The sequence below is a fragment of the Salvelinus sp. IW2-2015 genome, linkage group LG20 (assembly GCF_002910315.2).
Source record: "Salvelinus sp. IW2-2015 linkage group LG20, ASM291031v2, whole genome shotgun sequence".
NCBI classification, from domain to species: domain Eukaryota; kingdom Metazoa; phylum Chordata; class Actinopteri; order Salmoniformes; family Salmonidae; genus Salvelinus; species Salvelinus sp. IW2-2015.
The window spans coordinates 23,033,760-23,058,786 of record NC_036860.1 but is presented as its reverse complement, the minus strand read 5'-3'; the positions used below and the strand labels follow the sequence as shown (position 1 = coordinate 23,058,786).

General features: G+C 41.2%; 1 protein-coding gene across 4 annotated transcripts in view; it reads right to left on the bottom strand.

Moving 5' to 3' along the window:
* Window positions 1-23,604, bottom strand: part of LOC111980376 (AF4/FMR2 family member 4) — a 42,880-nt gene extending 19,276 nt beyond the window's left edge. For 2 of the 4 annotated variants that reach the window (XM_024011100.1, XM_070449275.1), the window contains exon 1: window positions 23,322-23,604. Coding sequence is in view for 1 of the 4 variants with exons in the window: in XM_024011099.3 (XP_023866867.1) it covers window positions 16,387-16,403 (17 nt within the window). In the remaining 3 variants the exon portion in view is untranslated. Of the gene's footprint in view, window positions 1-16,386; window positions 16,617-23,321 lie in introns of those variants that run through there. The other 2 variants (XM_024011099.3, XM_070449276.1) reach the window with 2 other exon arrangements.
* Between the last annotated feature and the right edge of the window lie 1,423 nt (window positions 23,605-25,027).

Sequence of the window (25,027 nt, the reverse complement as noted above, 5' to 3'; positions counted from 1 at the left end):
AAAAAATCTATTTTTATAGAAAAACATGGAAAGCCAGAACAGTGATTACAGAAAAACAGGTTCAACTATTTTGATAAATCATTTTTAGTAGTAGCCACCCTTTGCCTTGACAGCTTTACACACTCTTGGCATCCTCTCAGCCAGCTTCATGAGGAATGCTTTTCCAACAGTCTTGAAGTAGTTCCCACATATGCTGAGCACTTGCTGGCTGCTTTTCCTTCATTCTAAAAGGTCCAACTCATCCTAAACCATCTCAATTGGGTTGAGGTCAGGTGATTGTGGAGGCCAGGTCATCTGATGCAGCACTCCATCAGTCTCCTTGGTTAAATAGTCATTAGCCAGCCTGGAGGTGTGTTTTGGATCATTTTCCTGTTTGAAAAACAAATGATAGGCCCACAAAGCACAAACCAGATGGGATGGCGTATCGCTGCAGAATGCTGTGGCAGCCATGCTGGTTAAGTGTGCCTTCAATTCTAAATAAATCAGTGTCACCAGCAAAGCACCACCACACCGTCACCTTCATGCTTCACGTTGGGAACCACACATGCTGAGATCATCCATTCACCTACTCTGCGTCTCACAAAGACACGGGGAGGTTGAAACCAAAAATCTCAAATTTGGACTCATCAGACCAAAGGACAGATTTCCACCGGTCTAATGTCTATTGCTCGTGTTTCTTGGCCTAAGCAAGTCTCTTCTTCTTTAGGGGTGTCCTTTAGTAGGTGTTTCTTTGCAGAAATTCGACCATGAAGGCCTGATTCACGCAGTCTCCTCTGAACAGTTGATGTTGAGATGTGTCTGTTACTTGAACTTTGTGAAGCATTTATTTGGGCTGCAATCTGAGGTGCATTTAACTAATTAACTTATCCTCTGCAGCAGAGATAACTCTGGGTCTTCCTTTCCTGTGGTGGTCCTCATGAAAGCCACTTTCATCATAGCGCTTGATGGTTTTAGCAACTGCACTTGAAGAAACTTTAAAGGTTATTGAAATTTTCCGGATTGACTGACCTTCAGGTCTTAAATAATGGACTGTCATTGTCTTTCCTTATTTGAGTTGTTCTTGCCATAATATGGACATGGTATTTTACCAAATAGGGCTGTCTTCTGTATACCACCCCTACCTTGTCACAACACAACTGATTGGCTCAAAAGCATTAAGAAGGAAAGAAATTCCACAAATTAACTTAACAAGGCACATCTGTTCATTGAAATGTATTCCAGGTGACTACCTCATGAAGCTGGTTGAGAGAATGCCAAGAGTGTGCAAAGCGGTCATCAAGGCAAAGGGTGGCTACTTTGAAGAATCTTAAATATAAAATATAGATGTTTAACTTATTTGGTTACTACATGATTCCATATGTGTTATTTCATAGTTGATGTCTTAACTATTATTCTACAATGTAGTAAAAAGAAAAGAAAAACCCTGGATTGATTAGGTGTGTCCACACTTTTGACTGGTACCGTGTGTCCTTCTAATCATGAGTTCTACTATTGTGGCTTCAGAAACAAAGCCATTGCCCTTGTATTCCATCTCTAGTGATTGGCATCCATGTTGTAGAGTGAACAGGGATTCAGAATAAGTCTAACTACTGTTCAGTGAACTGTCAACAAGATGATTTTTTAAACAAAACTAGGCATATGTACTAAGAGGGAAATGTGCTCAATGTCATAAGAGGTCAGGCATCACCTGAAAAGTGGGTTCTATTAATGGAGATCTCCATGAAGCGAAAGGTTAGTTGGTAGTTCCTCAAAAATAAGCCAGCACTTTGACATACAGGCCTACCCCTCTGTCGCTTTTAAGGGTATAACAACAAGTTAAGGAGTGTTGAAAGAGTAAGATTAACCTGGCCTGTCCCCCCACCTTCCCTCAAAACACAGGGCACAGCACATGTGTGCTGTTTAACTGTTTCCTGATTAGACTAGGCTATATAGGGCATATGGCAATTCCCTGACTGCTCAATACACTATAAGCTACATAGTTGAGTCATCACTGAAAGCAGATGGTTTTCTACCTTCCATTAACCAGGAACAGGAAATGCCAAAGTCACAACTGGTATGATACGGTCATTTAACTGTTTTTTTATTTATTTTTAATATAGCCACCATTACAACTCCATTTACACCGCTCACTCTTATTAACACATTCTACCCCATCACGTGGCCTTTCAGCATACGGTCTGAATAGTGAGAAACAGGAGATTGGCAAATTGTAGGAAAACAAGAAATCCTACCAAAGACCTTCACATAAGGAGTAGGCAAACCTAACTAAAATAGTTCAGAAACTGATGGTGAGGGAGGGCTGTCATTTGAATTTGTAGATGCAAATGACTCCATTTGGGATGGGCCTTGAGTAAATGTGTGAATGGGCTGTTTAGTCAATACCTTTGATCACTCGGCTTTGTTTATGTCTTGGCCCTCTAAACGCTCCCCTCACCATTAATCATTAATCAATTCTAATCATCGCTGTGCATTATGAGGCAAGTGGGGGCTTAAGGCGTCAGCATACTTCAGTTCGACTGGCGGCTAGGCGAACCGAATGGGTGTGCTCGCATACTCCCTTAAAAGAGCTACGCTTGAAAAATGAGGGGGGAAAAAGCATTTTGAGATGCCGTAACAAGTATATACTTCCTCAAAATAGTCAGAATTAATTTAAGACCACTCAAGAAATCTGTCATTAATTGACATTTTTGCTGAGGAGATCTTAGTCGCACAATTTTCCATCTAAGATGTTTGTTGCAGTATTTCTCAATGAAAAATATTGCTTGAAAACAAGTTGTCTCGTTTAATGACAACAAAGACTTTATTGAATAATCCTTACTATTGACCAATCACTGACGAAGGGCCGTATTATTCTGCTCCCAACTTTGGCTTGCCTCAAGAAAAAGATGTGTGCGCACGAACAGCCCCCCAAAAACTTGAATACAAAAATGTAAAAAAAAACTGGTCACAATATATCGTTATAAGATGTGCAAACTATTCCGAACTGTTTCAGATAGGAAGCATGCGGACGCCTTTAGAGAAAATCGGAAGAGCATCAACAACTCTATTATGAGTGTCAATGGCACCTGTGCATACATACCGGTAGTCAAATGTGAACAGTACACTACGCACCACTACCGAGCCAATTTAACAAAATATGTGAAACTAGAATGAGGCCTAGCAATTACTTTGACTCAACCATGCATAAATTGAAACTGAGACTATGCTGTGAACAAGGCACTGTAGCCATATGCCCTACCAGCTGGCTCTGATCTACATTACTAAAGCTGAAGACAATGATACCAAACAACTGGGTGATTCTCATGAAACAAGTTAACCACGGCAGTAGAAATTTAGTTAGAAAGCCATGGTGCATCTGCAACAATCCAGTATCATTTTGTTGCTACATTATGCCAAAGTGTCTTATTTTAAATAATTTAACATTTCCATCCCCATATTCTCATTACCGAAATGCGTCCAGATTATATTCTCGGGTTATTTTATACAATTATACTTCAAATAAAAACTCACTTATTTGAATAAGACAAAATACGTTGCTGTAGTTTGTCCATAAAGCATACAAATCTAGGGCAGATGATGGTTTAGCCCAGTGGGGGACAAACTTTTTCACTCGGCCCCCATTCCACCATTGGAGAACACCCCTCACACCTACCATAAAAGCTGTCAGTGCGGTCAACAACGTGATTTTCCCGTTTTACATATATTTCCACACTATTTAGTTTAGTTTATTAATTCGCCCATTTAAAAAAAACAAGCACACATAGAACTTAAAAGCCATACATGCACATGAATAAAATCATCGAGGATAACACACAATAAAGTCTGGGACTTATTTCCATTGTGGTCTTCTTGAGACAAGATGGCTATACAAGATCGAACACAGTATGGCAGTGAAATAATAAAACAAAAACATAAAAGAAGAAAATTATCTCATCATTCCAGTTACATCATAGGGGTTATTCATATGGGCACAGAGGACATCAAACATATTTTTACTTTATTTTTTAAAGCTGTCCAGAGAGGATGTTGTTTTTATAGGCAGAGGCAACTCATTCCATTCTGAGGCTCCAGTATACAAGAAAGTACCTTTCCCAGCATTACTCCTGAACCTGTATAAGCACACATCAGCAACACCTGATCTGGTGCTATGATAGTGTGCATCCCTAACACGAGGAAAGTAATCACTTAAATATCTGGGCGCAGGACCATAAATACTCCTGTAAACCAAACCTAGTCTAATATGGGACACCCTAGCCTCAACAGGCAGCCAGTTTAGTTCCTGAAAGCAGCTCCTGCCTATGTGAGTACATGGACTCACCTTCAATACTACCCTGATCAACTTATTCTGGGCTATCTGGAGCTTCCCCTTCATAAATTTAGATAAGCCCCCAAACCAGGAAGTACTAGCATAGTCAAAATGGCATTGAATGAGGGCAGTAGCTAGCACTTTCATAGAGTGCTTATCAAACAGCTTGGACTTTCTAGCCAAAAACTTAGTCCTGGCATTAACCTTCCCTAGCACCTTATTGGCCATGCTCACACCTCCCAAGCTTCCATCAAGGATACATCCCAAGTAGCTAACAGAGGTTTTAGTAGTCAGCACCTCACCCCCTAACTCCACTCTGATTTCAGACAACCAACACAATTTACGTCTGGATCCCAAAATAATTGCTTCAGTTTTTCCTAAGTGCAGAGATAGCTTATTATCTCCAAGCCATTTGCTAATGTTAGTAAGCTCTGTGCTAAGTATGCTCTCCAACATAGTTTTACTTTTGTGAGACACCAGAAGTGTAGAGTCATCCGCATAAAGAAAAAGACAGCAAGAACAAGCATCTTTCATATCATTAATATACAATAAACACAGCAGAGGCCTAAGCACGCTCCCCTGCGGAACGCCACAACTCATTGGCTTTGCCTGAGACAGTGAACCATTAACCTCTACTACTTGCTCCCTTCCTGATAAATAGGACTTTACCCAGCCTAGAGGGATACTGCTTAACCCCAGTGCCTCCAGTTTGGAGATTATGAGACAGTGGTTAACTGTATCAAAATCCTTCTGTAGGTCAAGCAGAACCATTCCACAGAGATTTCCCTCATCAATCCCTTTCCCGATGAAGTCAGTCAAGTAAAGTAGACATGAATCAGTGGAGTATGTTTTTCTAAAACCCGACTGAAAATCATACATTGGACCCTGTTTGTTAACATATTCATACATTTGTTCATGTACAATTCTCTCCAGGATCTTTGATGTTACACAGAGGATAGATACAAGCCTATAATTCTCAGGGTCAGACTTTATCCCCTTCTTATACGGAGGTATAACTTTAGCTTGTTTCATGTCCCTGGGAAAGGTGCCTTGTTCAAGAGAGAGATTAACAATATGCGTAATACAAGGGCCAATTTGCTCAGCAGAATCTATTAGAAACTAGCAGGAATATTATCCAGGCCTGTGGCTTTGGAGCATTTAAGCTCTGCCAGCATACTAACTATTTTGGCTGTTGCTACCTTTGCAAAAGAAAAAGAGTTTGGCTGAACCCCCAACTCTACATAATACTTCTTGACTTGGTTGCTTCCATACAAACCAGAACTGGTGGGAAGCTTGCTAACCAGCTTGCTGGCAACAGAAGTAAAAAAAATAGTTTAATTCATTGGCAACCTCTGCTTTTTCATATACCATCTCCCCTTTGATGTTCGGTCCAATACTGTTTAGTTTGTTTTTGGTAGTACTACTACAGCCTAGTTCGTTAAATGATTTCCAAAGCTTTTTAGGGTCATTTTTGTTTTCAATTATTTTCTCTATAAAACTATGATGTTGGAATAGTATTGTGAAAATGATAACGCCCTTTAAGTGTAAGAGCGGTTTGAAAATACCGCCTGAAATGTAGGCCCATTTTCATGGGATGGAGTATTGGCCTTCCATGGTGACATCACTGTGAGGTAAATTAGTTAATAAACCAATAAGAAAGAGCATTCCAAACCTCTCTGCCAATAACAGCTAGTTTTCCCCTCCCCACTTAGACCACTCCGACAGGCCTAGTAATATTCTTGCTTGAGATATTGCCCTTTGCGTCAATATCTTTTCGACCATTTTAATTGAAAACAAATCACAGTATGGTACCTAATTGTTACCGAGAAAGGATTTGATATTGAGAAACAGATGCATTGGACCTTTAAGATTAGTTAAAGTAATGAAAAGTAGCTTATTTCCCAAATATTCTAGCCTATGAAAGTGTTGTGCTAAAGTTGGGGCTTTCAAAAATAACAAGAATTAAAGTCTATAGCATAAGCCTAGGTATAGGCTATTTTCAATCACAGCTTAATGATAGACAAAACAAACAATATTATTTATTTTTATATTACATAAGGCAAAAAAAAAAAAAAAAAGTATCCCGTTCTGAAGGCGATAGACTGCTTCTATCTAGCCCATCATGTCACTACGGTAAGACAGCCCGTTCCTCATAAAACTGTCACTGCTCCATCACAGCGAGCCACATAGACACCAACCTGCTCCATGCTGAAGCTCCTCGGCCAGAAAGGAATATTGGAAAAGATTTGCCTGCAACACTAACACTATCATTCGTTATGATTCGTCCAGTTACATTCAAATCAAATCAAATCAAATCAAATCAAATTTTATATCACATACACATGGTTAGCAGATGTTAATGCGAGTGTAGCGAAATGCTTGTGCTTCTAGTTCCGACAATGCAGTAATAACCAACAGTAATCTAACCTAACAATTCCACGCTACTACCTTACACAAGTGTGAAGGGATAAAGAATATGTACATAAAGATATATGGATGAGTGGTGGTACAGAACGGCATGGCAGATGCAGTAGATGGTATAGAGTACGGTATAACATATGAGATGAGTACTGTAGGGTATGTAAACATAAAGTGGCATAGTTTAAGTGGCTAGTGGTACATGTATTGCATAAAGATGGCAAGATGCAGTAGATGATATAGAGTACAGTATATACAATTGAGATGGGTAATGTAGGTATGTAAACATTGTATTAAGTGGCATTGCTAAAGTGGCTAGTGGTACATTTTTACATAATTTCCATCAATTCCCATTTTTAAATGGCTGGAGTTGAGTCAGTATGTTGGCACGGCGCCCTAAATGTTAGTGGTGGCTGTTTAACAGTCTGATGGCTTGAGATAGAAGCTGTTTTTCAGTCTCTCGGTCCCTGCTTTGATGCACCTGTACTGACCTCGCCTTCTGGATGATAGCGGGTGAACAGGCAGTGGCTTGGGTGGTTGTTGTCCTTGATGATCTTTATGGCCTTCCTGTGACATCGGGTGTGTAGGTGTCCTGGAGGGCAGGTAGTTTGCCCCTGGTGATGCGTTCTGCAGACCTCACTACCCTCTGGAGAGCCTTACGGTTGTGGCCGGAGCAGTTGCCGTACCAGGCGGTGATACAGCCCGACAGGATGCTCTCGATTGTGCATCTGTAGAAGTTTGTGAGTGCTTTTGGTGACAAGCCGAATTTCTTCAGCCTCCTGAGGTTGAAGAGGCGCTGCTGCGCCTTCTTCACAACGCTGTCTGTGTGGGTGGACCAATTCAGTTTGTCCGTGATGTGTACACCGAGGAACTTAAAACTTTCCACCTTCTCCACTACTGACCCGTCGATGTGGATAGGGGGTGCTCCTCTTGCTGTTTCCTGAAGTCCACAATCATCTCCTTTGTTTTGTTGACGTTGAGTATGAGGTTATTTTCCTGACACCACACTCCGAGGCCCTCACCTCCTCCCTGTAGGCCGTCTCGTCGTTGTTGGTGATCAAGCCTACCACTGTAGTGTCATCCGCAAACTTGATGATCGAGTTGGAGGCGTGCATGGCCACGCAGTCGTGCGGTGAACAGGGAGTACAGGAGAGGGCTCAGAACGCACCCTTGTGGGCCCCAGTGTTGAGGATCAGCGGGGTGGAGATGTTGTTACCTACCCTCACCACCTGGGGCGCCCGTCAGGAAGTCCAGGACCCAGTGCACAGGGCGGTCGAGACCCAGGGTCTCGAGCTTGATGACGAGTTTGGAGGGTACTATGGTGTTAAATGCTGAGCTGTAATCGATGAACAGCATTCTCACATGGGTATTCCTCTTGTCCAGATGGGTTAGGGCAGTGTGCAGTGTGGTTGCGATTGCGTCGTCTGTGGACCTATTGGGTCGGTAAGCAAATTGGAGTGGGTCTAGGGTGTCCGGTAGGGTGGAGGTGATATGGTCCTTGACTAGTCTCTCAAAGCACTTCATGATGACGGAAGTGAGTGCTACGGGGCGATAGTCGTTTAGCTCAGTTACCTTAGCTTTCTTGGGAACAGGAACAATGGTGGCCCTCTTGAAGCATGTGGAACAGCAGACTGGGATAAGGATTGATTGAATATGTCCGTAAACACACCAGCCAGCTGGTCTGCGCATGCTCTGAGGACGCGGCTGAATGCCGTCTGGGCCTGCAGCCTTGCGAGGGTTAACACGTTTAAATGTTTTACTCACCTCGGCTGCAGTGAAGGAGAGCCCGCAGGTTTTGGTAGGGGGCCGTGTCAGTGGCACTGTGTTGTCCTCAAAGCGGGCAAAAAAGTTGTTTAGCCTGTCTGGGAGCAAGACATCCTGGTCCTCGACGGGGCTGGTTTTCTTTTTGTAATCCGTGATTGACTGTAGACCCTGCCACATACCTCTTGTGTCTGAGCTGTTGAATTTCGACTCGATTTTGTCTCTGTACGAGACTTAGCCTGTTTGATTGCCTTGCGGAGAGAATAGCTACACTGTTTGTATTCGGTCATTCTCCGGTCACTTGCCCTGGTTAAAAGCAGTGGTTCGCGCTTTCAGTTTCACGCGAATGCTGCCGTCAATCCACGGTTTCTGGTTTGGGAATGTTTTTATCGTTGCTGTGGGTAGACATCGTCAATGCACTTCCTAATGAACTCGCTCACCGAATCAGCATATTCGTCAATATTGTTTTTGGACGCGATGCGGAACATATTCCAATCCGCGTGATCGAAGCAGTCTTGAAGCGTGATTCAGATTGGTCGGACCAGCGTTGAACAGACCTGAGCGCGGGAGCTTGTTGTTTGAGTTTCTGTTTGTAGGCAGGAATCAACAAAATGGAGTCGTGGTCAGCTTTTCCGAAAGGGGGCGGGGGAGGGCCTTGTAAGCGTCGCGGAAATTAGTGTAGCAATGGTCCAGTGTTTTTCCAGCCTGGTAGCACAATCGATATGCTGATAGAATTTAGGGAGTTTTGTTTTTAGATTAGCCTTGTTAAAATCCCCAGCTACGATGAATGCAGCCTCAGGGTGTGTGGTTTCCAGTTTACAAAGAGTCAGATAAAGTTCGTTCAGGGCCATCGATGTGTCTGCTTGGGGGGAAGTATACGGCTGTGATTATGATTGACGAGAATTCCCTTGGTAGATAATGCGGTCGACATTTGATTGTGAGGAGTTCTAGATCAGGTGACAGAACGACTTGAGTTCTTGTGTGTTATTATGATGGTCACACCACTTCTCGTTAATCATAAGGCATACCCCCCGCCCCTCTTCTTACCGGAAAGATGTTTGTTTCGTCGGCGCGATGCATGGAGAAACCAGCTGGCTGCACCGACTCCGTTAGCGTCCCTTGAGTTAGCCATGTTTCCGTGAAGCAGAGCACGTTGCAATCCCTGATGTCTCTCTGGAATGCTACCCGTGCTCGGATTTCATCAACCTTATTGTCAAGAGACTGGACATTGGCAGTAGTATGCTAGGAGTGGAGCGCATTGCCCGTCTCCGAAGCCTGACCACGAGACCGCCACGTTTTCCCCTTTTTCGGCGTCGCCCAGGGTCGCCGGCTGGGATCTGATCCATTGTATTGTGTGGAAGGCAATACACTGGATCCGTTTCGGGAAAGTCATATTCCTGGTAGGAACGATGGTGAGTTGACGTTAATCGTATATTCAGTAGTTCCTCCCGACTGTATGTAATGAAACCTAAGATTACCCGGGGTACCGATGTAAGAAATAACACGTAAAAAAACAAAATACTGCATATTTTCCAAGGAACGCGAAGCGAGGCTGCCATCTCTATCGGCGCCGGAAGTTGCCTCTTAGCATTTCGATTTCGCACTATAGCCTAAGTGCCGTTTTATCAGAGTTTGTTACTTTTTCCACAATTTTTTTTTACAAAAAAATGATTGGCCAATAGCGTCGCCCGATAGCATCGTCAATCAATGTTTTATGGGTACATAATCACGATAAGACAAAGATTGACATCGCTTAATCCTAATACTAGTTGAAGTTCACATTAAACTATATTATTTATTACGTAAAAACCATGTGGACATGTTTCTCATCACGTAACACTTTCAAGTTCCTGTAACATCTCCAATAATTTTTTTAAACAGAGTTATTCAGCCATGCATGATGCATCATCTAAAGGAGTAATCCTTAGATGACCACAAGTTCATTTAATTTCATCACTTACATGCCGCCTGAATCAGGATATTTTTCTCTCAAAATACCCCCTTTACCACACTTGACCTTCTCATTACTATAATGACTAAAAAGCTCAAATTAGGAAAAACCCAGAGAACCATTAATTTACCAACACGGAGGCATGAATGGGCTTTGTAGATGTGGTCAATTGTTTGCTAACTCATAATGGCAGTCTACAGATTGAGCTAAGGGCCTTATTACCTATTCACACGTCTCATTACAATATTGTTAGGTCCGTTTCAGTAATGATAAGATAATTCTAACGTATAGTCAATGGGTGTGCTGCTCTGGTGACTCAAATTATTCACTAGGACCACTGCTTACACCCACTGCATAGATGTAAAAAAAAAAAAGATCTGTTAATTTGATTAAGTAGGGTTTGTCAAGAAATACAGGGTGTACAAACCCCATTTCATTTACTTAAATCCACAATCTGGAGTTTGTGTTTTCCACCACTTAAAAATAAGGATAATCCCCATTTTGACATGTTTTAGCACTTACCTATACTGTTTGATATCCCAAGACAGTTTTTGGTCCATATCCTACACATTTAGATACTTTATAGGCATATCATGTTATGCCATTTGGATCCCATTCAATTTATAAATATATCTTAAATACTTTAGAACCACACATATCCACATCCCAATACTACCTGTAAAGACCTTGGGAAAAATATATTTTTATAAGAACGTCCCTTTTGGGTCGTTCCACCTCAAAAACACAAGAAAGAGGATTCAACACCCACCATCTCAGATTGTTATGAAATTGTTAAAAACACTTAAGATTCGCATTCCTGCAGCATTCATTTTGTTTAAATATAATTTGAGATAATTGCGTGCACCCAAATTGGCCATTTTTATTTAGAGGATTCATATAATATTGAATAAGTATAGTAACTAACATCTGATTTGGACCAGACTTTTTTTCTAACAATGAGTTAGACACAAGGAATCCAAAGAAATGGTTAAAAGCCACCCACTGAACCTCCCACGCCAATCCCACCCTAACAATGAGTAGGGTGTACCTATTAAGCCCACCAAAGTTTAAACATTTCGAACACATACTGTCCTAATTTTTGTAAGAAAAGTGTATATAAAATTATAGATTAATCTCATGTGAAGTAATGACTTTACCTGTGTTTTAATAAGAAAAAAATATTTGATAAAATAAAAGTCCGGACTGGACATAATGGGTACCCTTTAAGCCCATGGTGTTCCAAATAAGCCCACCTCTTAAATAATCAATTATAATTTAATTTCCAATATGTTCAAAATTGACATTTCTTAAAATTATATTACAACAAAGGGGTGTCCAATTATATGCCCAGAGATCAATGTGGATTTAGGCTTTTGTTCTTGCCGACCAGTACACACCTGATTCAACTAAATCATAGACTTCAATCAAGACATGATTAGTTGAATCAGGTGTGTTATTGCTTGGTTAGAACACAACGGCCCTCTGGGGATAAGAAGCCATGCAACAAAGACCATAACACAGAGATTCAATGAATTATCTGAAAGATTATTCACATTTGCTGCACTGCTATTTTTGTTAATTCAACTAGTCTTCCTTTAAGCCTATCTGAAGACAGTTTCAAATCTCCCCCTGCACTGTGTATTAAAAATGTACAGGTGGTGGACCAACAAACAGAATCACCTGGATGATTGAAAGACAACATGACAATGCCCCCACACAAAAGTGCATGAGTAGTCACCCAATTGTCATCTTCTTGTCCCTCATTGGTTTCCATTTTTATCCACCACTTGTAGGTCTTCCATCCCGGACCTTATTTTTCTCTCTCTGCATCAACGACTACCTGTCCACTCCAAACGTCTTGGAATACAGAGGTTTCTAACTGTTCCTAATGTTGGTAAAGCCACCATGGCTAGATGCACAATATGCATAACTGTAGTTTGTGTGTTTTAATCAACTTAAAATCTGAAGAACAATAGCATTCATGCTCATGTTCATTGAATATTAGGGATCTCAACATACTATCCCCATGTGTTTCAACACAAACCGGGCTTAATAGGAGCATACTGGGCTTAATTGGAACAGGGATTTAAAGTGAAAAAGAGAATAGAAAAGTCTACTTGTAAAATATTTGGAAACCAATGGTTTAGGGTATGAATATACACTATAGACTACAAGATAGTACGGATCATATTGAACAACATTGCTTTTTGTCATTTACATTCTGTAGAGGGAGTGCTTTTGTGACACTGTACCCTTTAAGCCTACCTGAGACATTCACATTTACAAAAATGGCATGTATAGCAATGCAAAGTTAATTTAACAGTAAAATAAGAATCTATTCAAAAATGTAATCTGTGAATGTCTGAAATCTATTATCTGGTTATAGTTCACCAAGTTGTTGTTACTGTGAGACTGACATGCAGGCATAACTGCTGGCATGAAAACTCCATATTTTCAATTGGCAAGAAATAGTAATGAAAGCTCATGAAATATGCTATCATGTGCACATATCAGCACATTCATCTCTTCATTTTAGATTAAGTTTGATCACTTACCTGAAAAGGTAAAAAAAAAATATCTGGAAAATGTGTAGGGTAGCCTCAACACCAATTTCTTTTGCAGCTTTGAAAATTGGCCATTAGTGGGCACTTACACAAAATTGTCAAGAACGTAATACAAAATCTGATTAACAGAAAAAGTTTAGTCTATATCTATACTGAACAAAAATAAAATGCAACGCCCCATGTTTCATGAGCTGAAATAAAAAGATCAACAATTTTCCTTGCGCACAAAAACATTATTTCTCTTACATTTTGTGCACACATTTGTTCACATCCCTGTTAATGAGCATTCCTCCTCTGCCAAGGTAATCCATCCACCTGACAGGTGTGGCATATCAAGAAGCTGATTAAACAGCATGATTGTTACACAGTTGCACCTTGTGCTGGGAACAATAAATGGACACAAAAATGTGCAGTTTTGTCACACAACACAATGCCACAGATGTCTCAAGTTGAGGGAGCATGCAATGGGCATGCTGACTGCAGGAATGTCCACCAGAGCTGTTGCCCGATAATTGAATGTTCATCTCTACCATAAGCCGCCTCCAACGTCATTTTAGAGAATTTGGCAGTACGTCCAACCGGCCTCACAACCGCAGACCACGTTTAACCCAGGACCTCCAATATCCGGCTTCTTCACCTGCGGGATCATCACACCAGCGACCCGGACAACTGACGAAACTTTGGGTTTGCACAACCAACATTTCTGCACAAACTGTTAGAAACCATCTCAGGGAAGCTCATCTGCATGCTCGTCATCCTCACCGGGGTCTTGATACAGTTTGTCATCGTAACCAACTTCAGTCGGCAAAAACTCACCTTTGATGGACTGGCACGCTGGAGAAGTGTGCTCTTCACAGATGAAACCCAAGCAGATAGCAGACAGCGTCTGTGGTGTTGTGTGGGCGAGCGGTTTGCTGATGTGAACTTTGTGAACAGAGTGCCCCATGGTGGCGGTGGGGTTATGGTATGGGCAGGCATAAGCTATGGACAACGAACAATTGCATTTTCCGATGGCAATTTGAAGGCACAGAGATACCGTGACGAGTCCCATTGTGCCATTCAACTGCCGCCATTACCTCATGTTTCAGCATGATAATGCACGGCTCCATGTCGCAAGGATCTGTACAAAATTCTTGGAAGCTGAAAAAGTCCCAGTTCTTCCATGGCCTGCATACTCACCAGACATGTCACCCATTGAGCATGTTTGGGAAGCTCTGGATCGACGTGTACGACATCGTATTCCAGTTCCCACCAATATCCAGCAACTTCGCACCGCTATTGAAGAGGAGTGGGACAATTCCACAGGCCACAATCAAAGGAGATGTGACGCACTGCATGAGGCAAATGGTGATCACACCAGATCACAATTTACTTATTTTCTTATATGAACTGTATCTTTGAAATTGTTGCATGTTTCATTTATATTTTTGTTCAGTGTAGTTTTTCATTTGAATCAAAAGATGGAAGTGGGCTTAAAGGGTTTGCTTACCCTATATAGTATTAGTGTTCTATGTTTGACAATTAGCATGGAGCTGCGACTCAGAGTACTGTTTCTTCATCCTATGTAATGTATTCTCATATAATTTCCCCCCCCACCATTTCAGAGAAATTGGTCATTGAAGTTGTTGGATTAATGTCCCATCCTACATTCTGATATTACCAGGTTCTGACCACTAGATGGTGCTCTTCCTGCTATTAGGGGATTATTTTATAAAGAATCCTCCCCACATTGCTAAAGGGATAGTTCACCCAAATTAAATATTGGTTAACAATTGGGGGGTTCTTAAAGTATCATAATAGCAGGAATAGCGCCATCTAGTGGTCAGAACTTGTAAATATCAGGATGGGACAAAAACCCAACAACTACAATTACTCATTTCTCTGAACTGGGGAGAGAAAAAAAAGTCACAAAATTCACAGAGAATACCTTACATAAGATAAAGAAACAATACTCAAAGCCGCAGTTCCATACTACTTGTCAAACGTAGAGAACTGATACTATATACTCGATATTGGTGTGGGATTGGCGTGGGGTTAGGGTGGCTTTTGACCACTTCTTTGGATTCCTCATGCCTTACTCATTTTTAGAAAAAAGTTTGGTCCAAATCGGATGTAAGACTGCACCTAAAAACTATTTTGGTATTTGGTGAAACAAATACCAAAAGATAGTTTTTGGGAGGAATTTTCCAATAAATCCACTTTTGACTTAAATGCATTCACATAATTACAGTACTTATACTAAAATAAGGGGTATTTTGGGATTAACAAACGACAGTTTGATGCATTTGGTTACTGAATCTCTAATAGAGCTTAGTACAGTTTTTTAACAGTTCCTAATCTTAGTGATCCATGAGGAATTATGGCAAGTGATCCAAGATACATTTTTTGGTCTAGCGCCAGTTTCGTGAGAATCACCCAACTATGAAATATAAAACACCATACCTGTCCAATTGTGTTATATCTTGAAAGGGTCACTTTTACTCACATTTTAGCACTGGTACAAAGATAAACTGTACTCCCAAACAGATTTGGAGAAAAGAATGGTTGTGGGCAAGGCTACCAGTCAAGCAATGCGTTTTCATACCAACCTTAGTACCTAACTGTGCAAATAGAGATCGCCAGCTTGTAGTCCTAAAAAACGGAAATTAGTTACCTCAAGTTCATTCAGCCATTCCTATGGAGGAAATGGGGTTTTGGGATAAGCACCAAAAATAAAGTCTGAGGTTAACACAGGCTTAGGAGATCTTATACGTTTTCTGCTATAAGATAACAGTCAGTTAACATAAAGGCTTCATAGTTCATAAAGGTTATGTGCTTGTTTTGATTACATAAATGCTTCAAAGTTTTAAAAATTACTTGAGCTGATGAAGATCATCTCAGAACAAAACATATAAGATCTCCTAAGCCTGTCTTTACCACGGAGATTCTTTTCGGTGTTTATCCCAAAAAACATGAATTTCCCCAAAGGCTTTGGCCGACGAGCCATGGCGGAGTTAGTGCTTACAAAAATCCACCATTACTATTGCTCTCTATTATTAAAGAGTGCAAAGTCTGAGTCTAGGGAGTTGAAATGTTAACTGGGGGGGGGGCATACTGAACTGGTAATTAAGGCTCCCTGACCTCACTTCTATATGACAAACAGATAGACTAAGAAAAGACTAAGAAAAAAACTCAAGAGGTAGATATAAGTGTCTGAACACCATGAAAGTAGGACCTTGCTTCTTTGAGAAAAATACATTTCCACACTTCCATCATAACCCTATCACGATTTGTCAATGAAGTTTGGTGACTGTTTGGTCTGACTAGTACAACAGTTAGGCTAACGCTATTCACAGGAAACGTAGCCAGAACACCAACAAGAGAAACCAAGTAGTTGTGTTGCTTACCCTGACAGAGAGGCCATGGCCCAAAGCACTTAAACATTGGAAAGGGGATTCAGTGAAACTCCATGGGATTCAGAAGTGTTGTCATACTCAGCCGGCCTGCTCTCTGGTAGTACTCCTTTAATGATGACAGGCGTTGTCAAAACTGGGTTTCCTGATCTACAGCATCGACATTACAGTATTTCCTTGGAGTAGAGATACATTTGACTCAGGGAGGGGAGGTTACTGTTCGTTCACGGGAGATACCACTCTGCCGAACAGCGGGTGTGCTAAAGGCAGGGGACAATAGGTGAAGTTGAGAGGAGGCTCTTTGTGTGTGTGATGGGGGGTTGCACACATGAGTGCACAATGTGTCATACACTCTTGGAGGTGTTTGAGATATTATAATTGGAACAAACCCGTTGTACTGCCGCAAGGCAAAATAGTACTGACAGGAGCTTAAGGATCTTTGGAACAGTGGTAATTAGGACATCATTTTCAAAGTGAACAAGATACATTATATTCTATCACTGTGCTAGGGCAAGTTCCCTTTACATCACAAAGCCTTCTCTAAACAAATGAATCTAAACAAGATCAGTACAGTGAAAAGATAAAAGGAATATGAATAGAAGGAATATGAATAGGCAGGAGAAAAACAGGCCTGGGCCTAAAATAGTGGAACAATAAACTTGATGTCTCACACTTTAGAGAAGAAAAATAAGGAAAGTGTCTACAATAAAGAAAATAGCAACCTCTTCCGGAAAATGGAATAGTCCACCTAGTTCCATAAAAGGAGATGTTATTTTATGCCACTGAGCCTCTCCTCCTTGTGATGTCATGAGCCACTCTGAGGACGCCAGAGCCAACCAGAGCCTGTCTCCCCATCAACAACCTCCCTCCCCCACTATGCCCCAGAGCACTGGGTAAACTAGCAGCAATTTCTTTAAAGGGACAGCGCCTGTTTTCTACTTGAGATGGAAACAGGGGAAGCCCTACTCAAGTCACTAAAGGCATTTCCCAGACAGATATTTTTCATCAGCAATATGATGACATAGCCTATTGCCCAGAAGTGGTATAGCCCAACTACTTGAATGGTAGCGTCAGAAACCATAACCTAACTAAATAGCTGAATTGAACACCACTGAATGAGTAGTCTACCATACAAGATTCAAAGAATTGTCAATAGAGCAGTAAGCTAATTGAATGCAATGAGTTTAGGCCTATAGCCTACAACTAGTCCACTTTAGACTGATCCCAGATCTGTTTGTGCTCTTGCCAACTTCATTGCTCATCGTCAAGTCAAGGCCCCATAAAAATAAAATTCCTGGAACTGCATTTTGTTAGTGACGTTAGTTATGACAACAGCTGTGAACAGCAGGATGTGTGCCACTCTCCATATGGAAACACTAGCCCTAAATGGACATTTATGACATGAGCAAATCCATTAAGACAGCTTGGGAAATATTATTTCAGATGCTTTAAATATATGAAAATGAAGGTGGACCATCAGGAGTTTGGGGAGTCAATTGGCCTTTACATTCAATGATTAAAATTAGGCCTAGTCTATATCAAATAACAGTTAGGGGAACAAAAGCTAGCTAACTTTTTAACCCTTCAAATAACCCCTTGCCTATGTGTCACATGGTCAAGCTCCTTCTCACTAACATAATGATAAAGGCTAGCCTAGTTCAGTCAAATATGTATAATGCAGTCTCAATTTAGCTGTAACTTCCTAGCATTAAATCATAATAGTAATTTGTTTTAGTATTAGGCCTAAGGCAAGGATAAGTTGGGCTAATGTACCCATTTTCTCTTTTAAAATAGGTTTTGAAAAAATTACAGGCTTAACACCAAACATGTTATTGGATGAACAAACTAGGCAGGAGTCTTTACATAACCTGTGTTTTATTGTTTAGTGAAATGACAAGAACCAACATCTCAAACAAGCCTTATCGAGCCAGAGACAACATGGAAATTCCTGTATTATTCAGTAGGCGGTTTCCCTGTCCCATCAGACAGACTACTTACTCACCAACCAGTTGAAGAGGCTATATTTGGAACACTTGCATATCTATTGGACTTGAACTACAAATAGAAACCTAAATAAGGCTCACCAAGCCTAGTACTGTACGTCTATGGTATTTAGACAACATTAAAACAGACACTTTCACTCCTCTGTCAGCCTATAATCATCAAATTTATTGTTTTGCCAAATAAAAACAATTGGACAGTGTCACATTAGAACAAAGTTGTAGGCCTACTAAACTTGTTCCTGGCGAGCTACTGTCCTGTAGGTTCACTCCAACCCTAATCTGGCACACCTGATTCTAATAACTAACTGGTTGATAAAACTGAACCAGGTTAGTTACAACTGGGTTTGAAGCGAAAACCTAGAGGATAGCTCTCCAGGAAGAGGGTTGGAGACCCATGTTGTAGAAGGCTATGCGTTCAATAAAATAGCCTGCATGATATGCTGTCATACAAGATAATTGTATCCAGAGTCAAAAAAGGAACAAATGCTGCAACATGGGCTGGTGCGCAGCATATATTTTTGCTTTGACCCAAGAGCCGAGGAAGCAGCTGATGGCTTATTAGTTTCACCAAGGGCTTACCATAGGCGATGTAAGGGCCTTAAACTACCCTCCTATGACTACAGTAAGTTGGTGGTTGAAGATATCCCTCTAGTGGTGTGGGGGCTGTGCGTTGGCAAAGTGGGTGGGGTTATATCCTTCCTGTTTGGCCCTGTCCGGGGGTATCATCGGATGGGGCCACAGTGTCTCCTGACCCCTCCTGTCTCAGCCTCCAGTATTTATGCTGCAGTAGTTTGTGTCGGGGGGCTAGGGTCAGTTTGTTATATCTGGAGTACTTCTCCTGTTTTATCCGGTGTCCTGTGTGAATTTAAGTATTCTCTCTCTAATTCTCGCTTTGTTTCTCTCGGAGGACCTGAGCCCTAGGACCATGCCTCAGGACTACCTGGCATGATGACTCCTTGCTGTCCCCAGTCCACCTGGCCGTGCTGCTGCTCCAGTTTCAACTGTTCTGCCTGCGGCTATGGAACCCTGACATGTCCACCGGACGTGCTACCTGTCCCAGACCTGCTGTTTTCAACTCTCTAGAGACAGCAGGAGCGGTAGAGATACTCTTAATGATCGGCTATGAAAAGCCAACTGACATTTACTCCTGAGGTGCTGACTTGCTGCACCCTCGACAACTACTGTGATTATTATTATTTGACCCTGCTGGTCATCTATGAACATTTGAACATCTTGGCCATGTTCTGTTATAATCTCCACCCGGCACGGCCAGAAGAGGACTGGCCACCCCTCAGAGCCTGGTTCCTCTCTAGGTTTCTTCCTAGGTTCTGGCCTTTCTAGGGAGTTTTTCCTAGCCACCGTGCTTCTACACCTGCATTGCTTGCTGTTTGGGGTTTTAGGCTGGGTTTCTGTACAGCACTTTGAGATATCAGCTGATGTAAGAAGGGCTATATAAATACATTTGATACAGTATAAAACCTATTGACCAGGCTAGATTGTGTTAGCGAAATCTTACAGAGATCTAGTCTGACTAAAAATAAACCGTGTGCACAGCAGTGCGTCCAGGGGCTGGTTTTGGCAGGAACAACTAGTTTTCAAAAACAAGTGTTTAACTACTAGTCTAGTCGGACTGCTTTAGAGACGGGGGTTTCATTAATCCTTGTTTGCAATAGCTTATTTCCAATCTGAAACCCACCATTTACAGCAATTTTTTTTTTTTTTTGGTAGCCTAGTTTTTATGGTAAATTTTTGGTAGACTAGTTTTTGCCATCTTGGATGAATAAATTGTCCACCGCATTGTCTTGCAAGACGCAAATAACCACATTTAAGCTACATTCATTGCTTGAACATTTGTAAAAACAAAAACTGTACTAAGATTGCATAATCCTTGCATCACCACCAGATGAAACAATAGCCTAAATATTCCTGTCATAACTCGGCTGTAAAACCACATTCTTGAGCAGTTGGCCTTGAGCAGTTGGCCTTGGAGGAAACAGTTAGGCTAGCTGAAGCCATAGAGCAACCTAAACAGGAAGTTGGGAAGACTTCACACAGAAGCATATGTCTGTACTGTAGCACTTATTATGCTTGCCAGCAGAGGCCATGCCTCAGAGAAATTGGTAATTATGTAGCAACTACCAAGACTTGAGCTGCCCCTTCCTCACTGTAGAACCTAAAATGGAGTCCTAGACCCAGCAAGTCAACTGTGGATGGAGAAAAATACAGCTATTTAGCTCTGATTTGTATATATATATATTTTTTATAAATGGGACATAAGGGAAGACAATGGTGTTCACGCTGAAGAAATTCTAACATGCTTATTGTTACAGTAGTGCTCATGTAAAGGGCACCAACTTAACGCTATCAAAAAATACTACTAGGGCTACCTATACCGAATAAAAATAAAAACATGTAAAGTGTTGTTCCAATGTTCCATGAGCTGAAATAAAATATGCCAGAATTTTTCCATATGCACAAAAATATTATTTTGCTCATAAATGTGTTTACATCCCTGTTAGTGAGCATTTCTTCTTTGCCAAGATAATCTACCCACCTGACAGGTGTGGTATATCAAGAAGCTGAATAAACAGGATGGTCATTACACAGGTGCACCTTGTGCTGGGGACAATAAAATACCACTCTAAAATGTGCAGTTGTGTCACACAACACAGTGCCATAGATGCCTCAAGTTGACAGAGAATGCAACTGGCATGCTGACTTCGGGACTGTCCAACAGAGCTGAAGCCAGAGAATTAAATGTTCTGCTGAGTATTTATATCTGTAATAAAGCCCTTTTGTGGGTAAAAACCTCATTCTGATTGTCTGGGCCTGGTTCCCAAGTGGATGGGCCCCTGCCCAGTCATGTGAAACCCATAGATTAGGGCCTCATTTATTTATTTCAAATTGACTGATTTCCTTCTATGAAATGTAACTCAGTAAAATCTGACATTTTTGCAGTAAATTTTTGTTCAGTATAAATAAATAAACACTTGACTACTATGGGATGCATGCCGTCATACATTGGTCTGGTTTGATATAAAATGAGAAAAATACCCTCAAAGACAATTAGTGTGTATCAACACCCAGAGGTTAATTAAGGCAGAGGGTTCTGAACCTGGGCAATTTCAGATTTTAGTTTTCCTTCTGGCTGCGGTTATTTTACAGGCCAAAATAAGTAGGCTAATGATGAGTGCTAGGTTTTCTGTGCCTAGGTTACAACGACCGAGTCAAAGCATTGGCGTCACTAGATGTTGCAAACCAGGAGTTTCAAACTTTTCTTGCCCAGAGAACCCTGCCCAGGCAAACCGGTGACTCCGGGACCCACATCATATTTTAGCAACAAAGGTGAATGGTAATGGCAAATAAGTAATCAACATTTTAAAACGAATATATTTGGTAGACAGTTTCATTAGTTTGACCACCCCACAGTTCATTGGAAGAGGAAGTGTAGATTCTAACAGTCTAGTAGCTAGAAAGGCATCTTGGTGGTATAATTTAAGCTAATTTCCAGAAATGTCACAGTTTAGCATGGAGCTGAGAGAATTGAGGGTTTCAAAATGTCCTGCAATTCTATGTACCTTTCCATGGCTAATACTGTATTCCTCTGCTCAAACATAAAAATGGGCATGTGTCCTGAACGCCCAGTTTTCGGAATTTTCTATTCTCCCGGAATGACTAGCTTTTATTTGATTGTTAGTTTTCAAAAATGGTATTATTAAAAAATATATATAGTTCAATATCTTTTCTGCTTGCTTTTCATCTGGTTTTGGTCGTTTAAGTTGACAAATTGTTCTTCCATGCTGCCATGCTATTGTTGTCTTAGGTCTCTCGTTGTGATGTGTGTTTTGTCCTATATTTTTAATCCCAGCCCCGCAGGAGGCCTTTTGGTAGGCCGTCATTGTAAATAAGAATTTGTTCTTAACTGACTTGCCTAGTTAAATAAGGGTTAATTAAAATAAAATAAGACAGATGGCCCGCCTAAGAATTTATTACAGATTTTTTTTTTTTTTTTTATCTCCAATGACTAATTTCCTCCATATTAAAAGGGATAGTTAGTGTGACAATGAAACCCTTTATCTAATTCCCCAGTCGGATGAACAGGAACAGCTAGCATGCTAACTGTTCCCGAAGACTTCCAGTCATTGTGCTAACGCTAGTTAGCATTCGCTCGTGAAACTACCAACAACTTCCGTCAAACTGGACACTGCAACACAAAAATGGTATCCACGAAGGTATAGAATAATTATTAAAATACATTTTTCACCCCCCCCCCCCCCCCCACAAAAATATATATAATTCAGGGACCTCCATGGACCCTTAGGGGGCCGCGGACCCAGTTTGAAACCCCCTGTTGTAAACAGTCCCCCCAAGAAATGTAAGACGCTAGCTAGCTTGCTACAGTACCCATGTATTTCGGATACATTGCTGTCAAACTTGTTTTTTTGTAAAAAATCACATGTTCTACGACTTCCAAATAAGCACCTGTGATAGTGCTCAGTATGACCAGAGATTTTGGCTGATGTCTGAGACTACTCATGATACAGGTAGCCAGCTAGTTAGCCACCCAAGCTTCCATGCTAACTGACCTATCAGCTAACTTTTCCACTAAGCCAAGGTCGGCAAACGACTTAATTTTGTCAACTAACGTTAATTTAATGACAAATTGTCGACGGTACGGAAACTTTCAATGTGGTGTCACCATGGATAGCTAGCTAGTTAGCTAGCATTGCCTAACGTACAATGTTAACTAGTTATTCCGTTGCCAACTAGTCTAACTACCACTTGCTCGATATTACTGACCATCTATCTTTAATATACACACGATAAATAGCTAAATTACAATGCACAGGAATTGTTACCATAACCGCTAACTAGTAGCTACATAACAATAAAGATGTTAGTTAACATTTTGTTTAATCCACTTACCTCTTCTCTTCTTTTTAGGCCCAAACCATTCTAGCTATTGGAAAGCCCTTTCTCTTTGTCTTTTCCACTTTCCAGTTTAAAAAAAAAAATGGACCCGACAAAAATGTTACAATAATAGTTAAAATACTTCAAACATGAAAAGACTACATCCTCTCTATCAAGTATACCTGTGACAGCAGAAAATTATTCGTCATTATTTTCTCTATCCATTTTTACAACAAAGCTAGCAAGGTGGCTAGCTAGGCAGAGATGAGTAGATGCACGCAAGAAAGCAGCTGTGATGACTTCGGTTCCCTAAACTTGATCACGTGATCACGGCGTATTCTTAAGGTTTCCGATCATGAATCCAACAGTATCTTGGAAAGTAATATTTTGTTGTGTATTTAAATACAGTAATTAGACATTTTGCAATACAAATGTTAAAAGGAAGTTATTCTGAATGCATTCAAGGAATTTCATAATTTCACCCAGGTCATAAACGTCATTATGTTGAAGCCTGTTTTTCTGACCTTTTGGCCCCCACTGCTGATAAATTGACTTGGGACTCTGGTTCTATTCCTATTCATTTAATCCTCTCCAATAGGCAAAATCCAGATAGATAACCTTTGGAAAACTGGGCCCGGGATGGCACGATCAGGACTCAAACACAGGACACAGATTAAGTAGTTTTGCCCAGGTCCCTGCGACCGACACCTTATAGCACTGTAGCCATTTTATTGAGGTCCGACACCCTTGAAAAAGGTTGCAAGGTATTGTGCTAAGGCTGCAATATACAGTGCAGTCGGAAAGTATTCAGACCCCTTGACTTTCTCCACATTGTTATGTTACAGCCTTATTATCAATCTACACACAATACCCCATTATGACAAATAAAATTTAAAAAAATAAAATAAACAGGTTTTTAGAAATATATATAAAACATTTATCTAGGTATTCAGACCCTTTACTCAGTACTTTGTTGAATTCCCTTTGACAGCGATTACAGCCTCGAGTCTTCTTGAGTACGATGCTACAAGCTTGGCACACCTGTATTTGGGAGTTTCTCCCTGTTTTCTACAGATCCTCTCAAGCTCTGTCAGGTTGGATGGGGAGCATCTCTCCAGAGATGTTCTATCTGGTTCAAGTCCAAGCTCTGGCTGGGCCACTCAAGGACATTCAGGGACTTTCCCCAAAGCCACTCCTAAGTTGTCTTGGCTGTGTGCTTAGGGTCGTTGTCCTGTTGTAAGGTCAACCTTCACCCCAGTCTGAGGTCCTGAGCAGGTTTTCATCAAGGATTTCTCTGTACATTGCTCCATTCATCTTTCCCTTGATCCTGACTAGTCTCCCAGTCCCTGCCGCTGAAAAATATTCTCACAGCATGATGCTGCCACCACCGTGCTTCACCATAAGGATGGTGCCAGGTTTCCTCCAGACGTGATGCTTTGCATTCAGGCCAAAGAGTTCAATCTTGTTTCGCATGGTCTGAGTCCTTTAGGTGCCTTTTGGAAAACTCCAAGCGGGCAGTCATGTGCTTTTTACTGTGGAGTGGCTTCCGTCTGGCCATTCTACCAAAAAGGCCTGATTGGTGGTGTTGCAGAGATGGTTGTCCTTCTGGAAGGTTCTCCCATCGCCACAGCGGATCTCTGTCAGAGTGACCATCGGGTTCTTGGTCACCTCCCTGACCAAGGACCTTGTCCCCCAATTGCTCAGTTTGGCCAGGCGGCCAA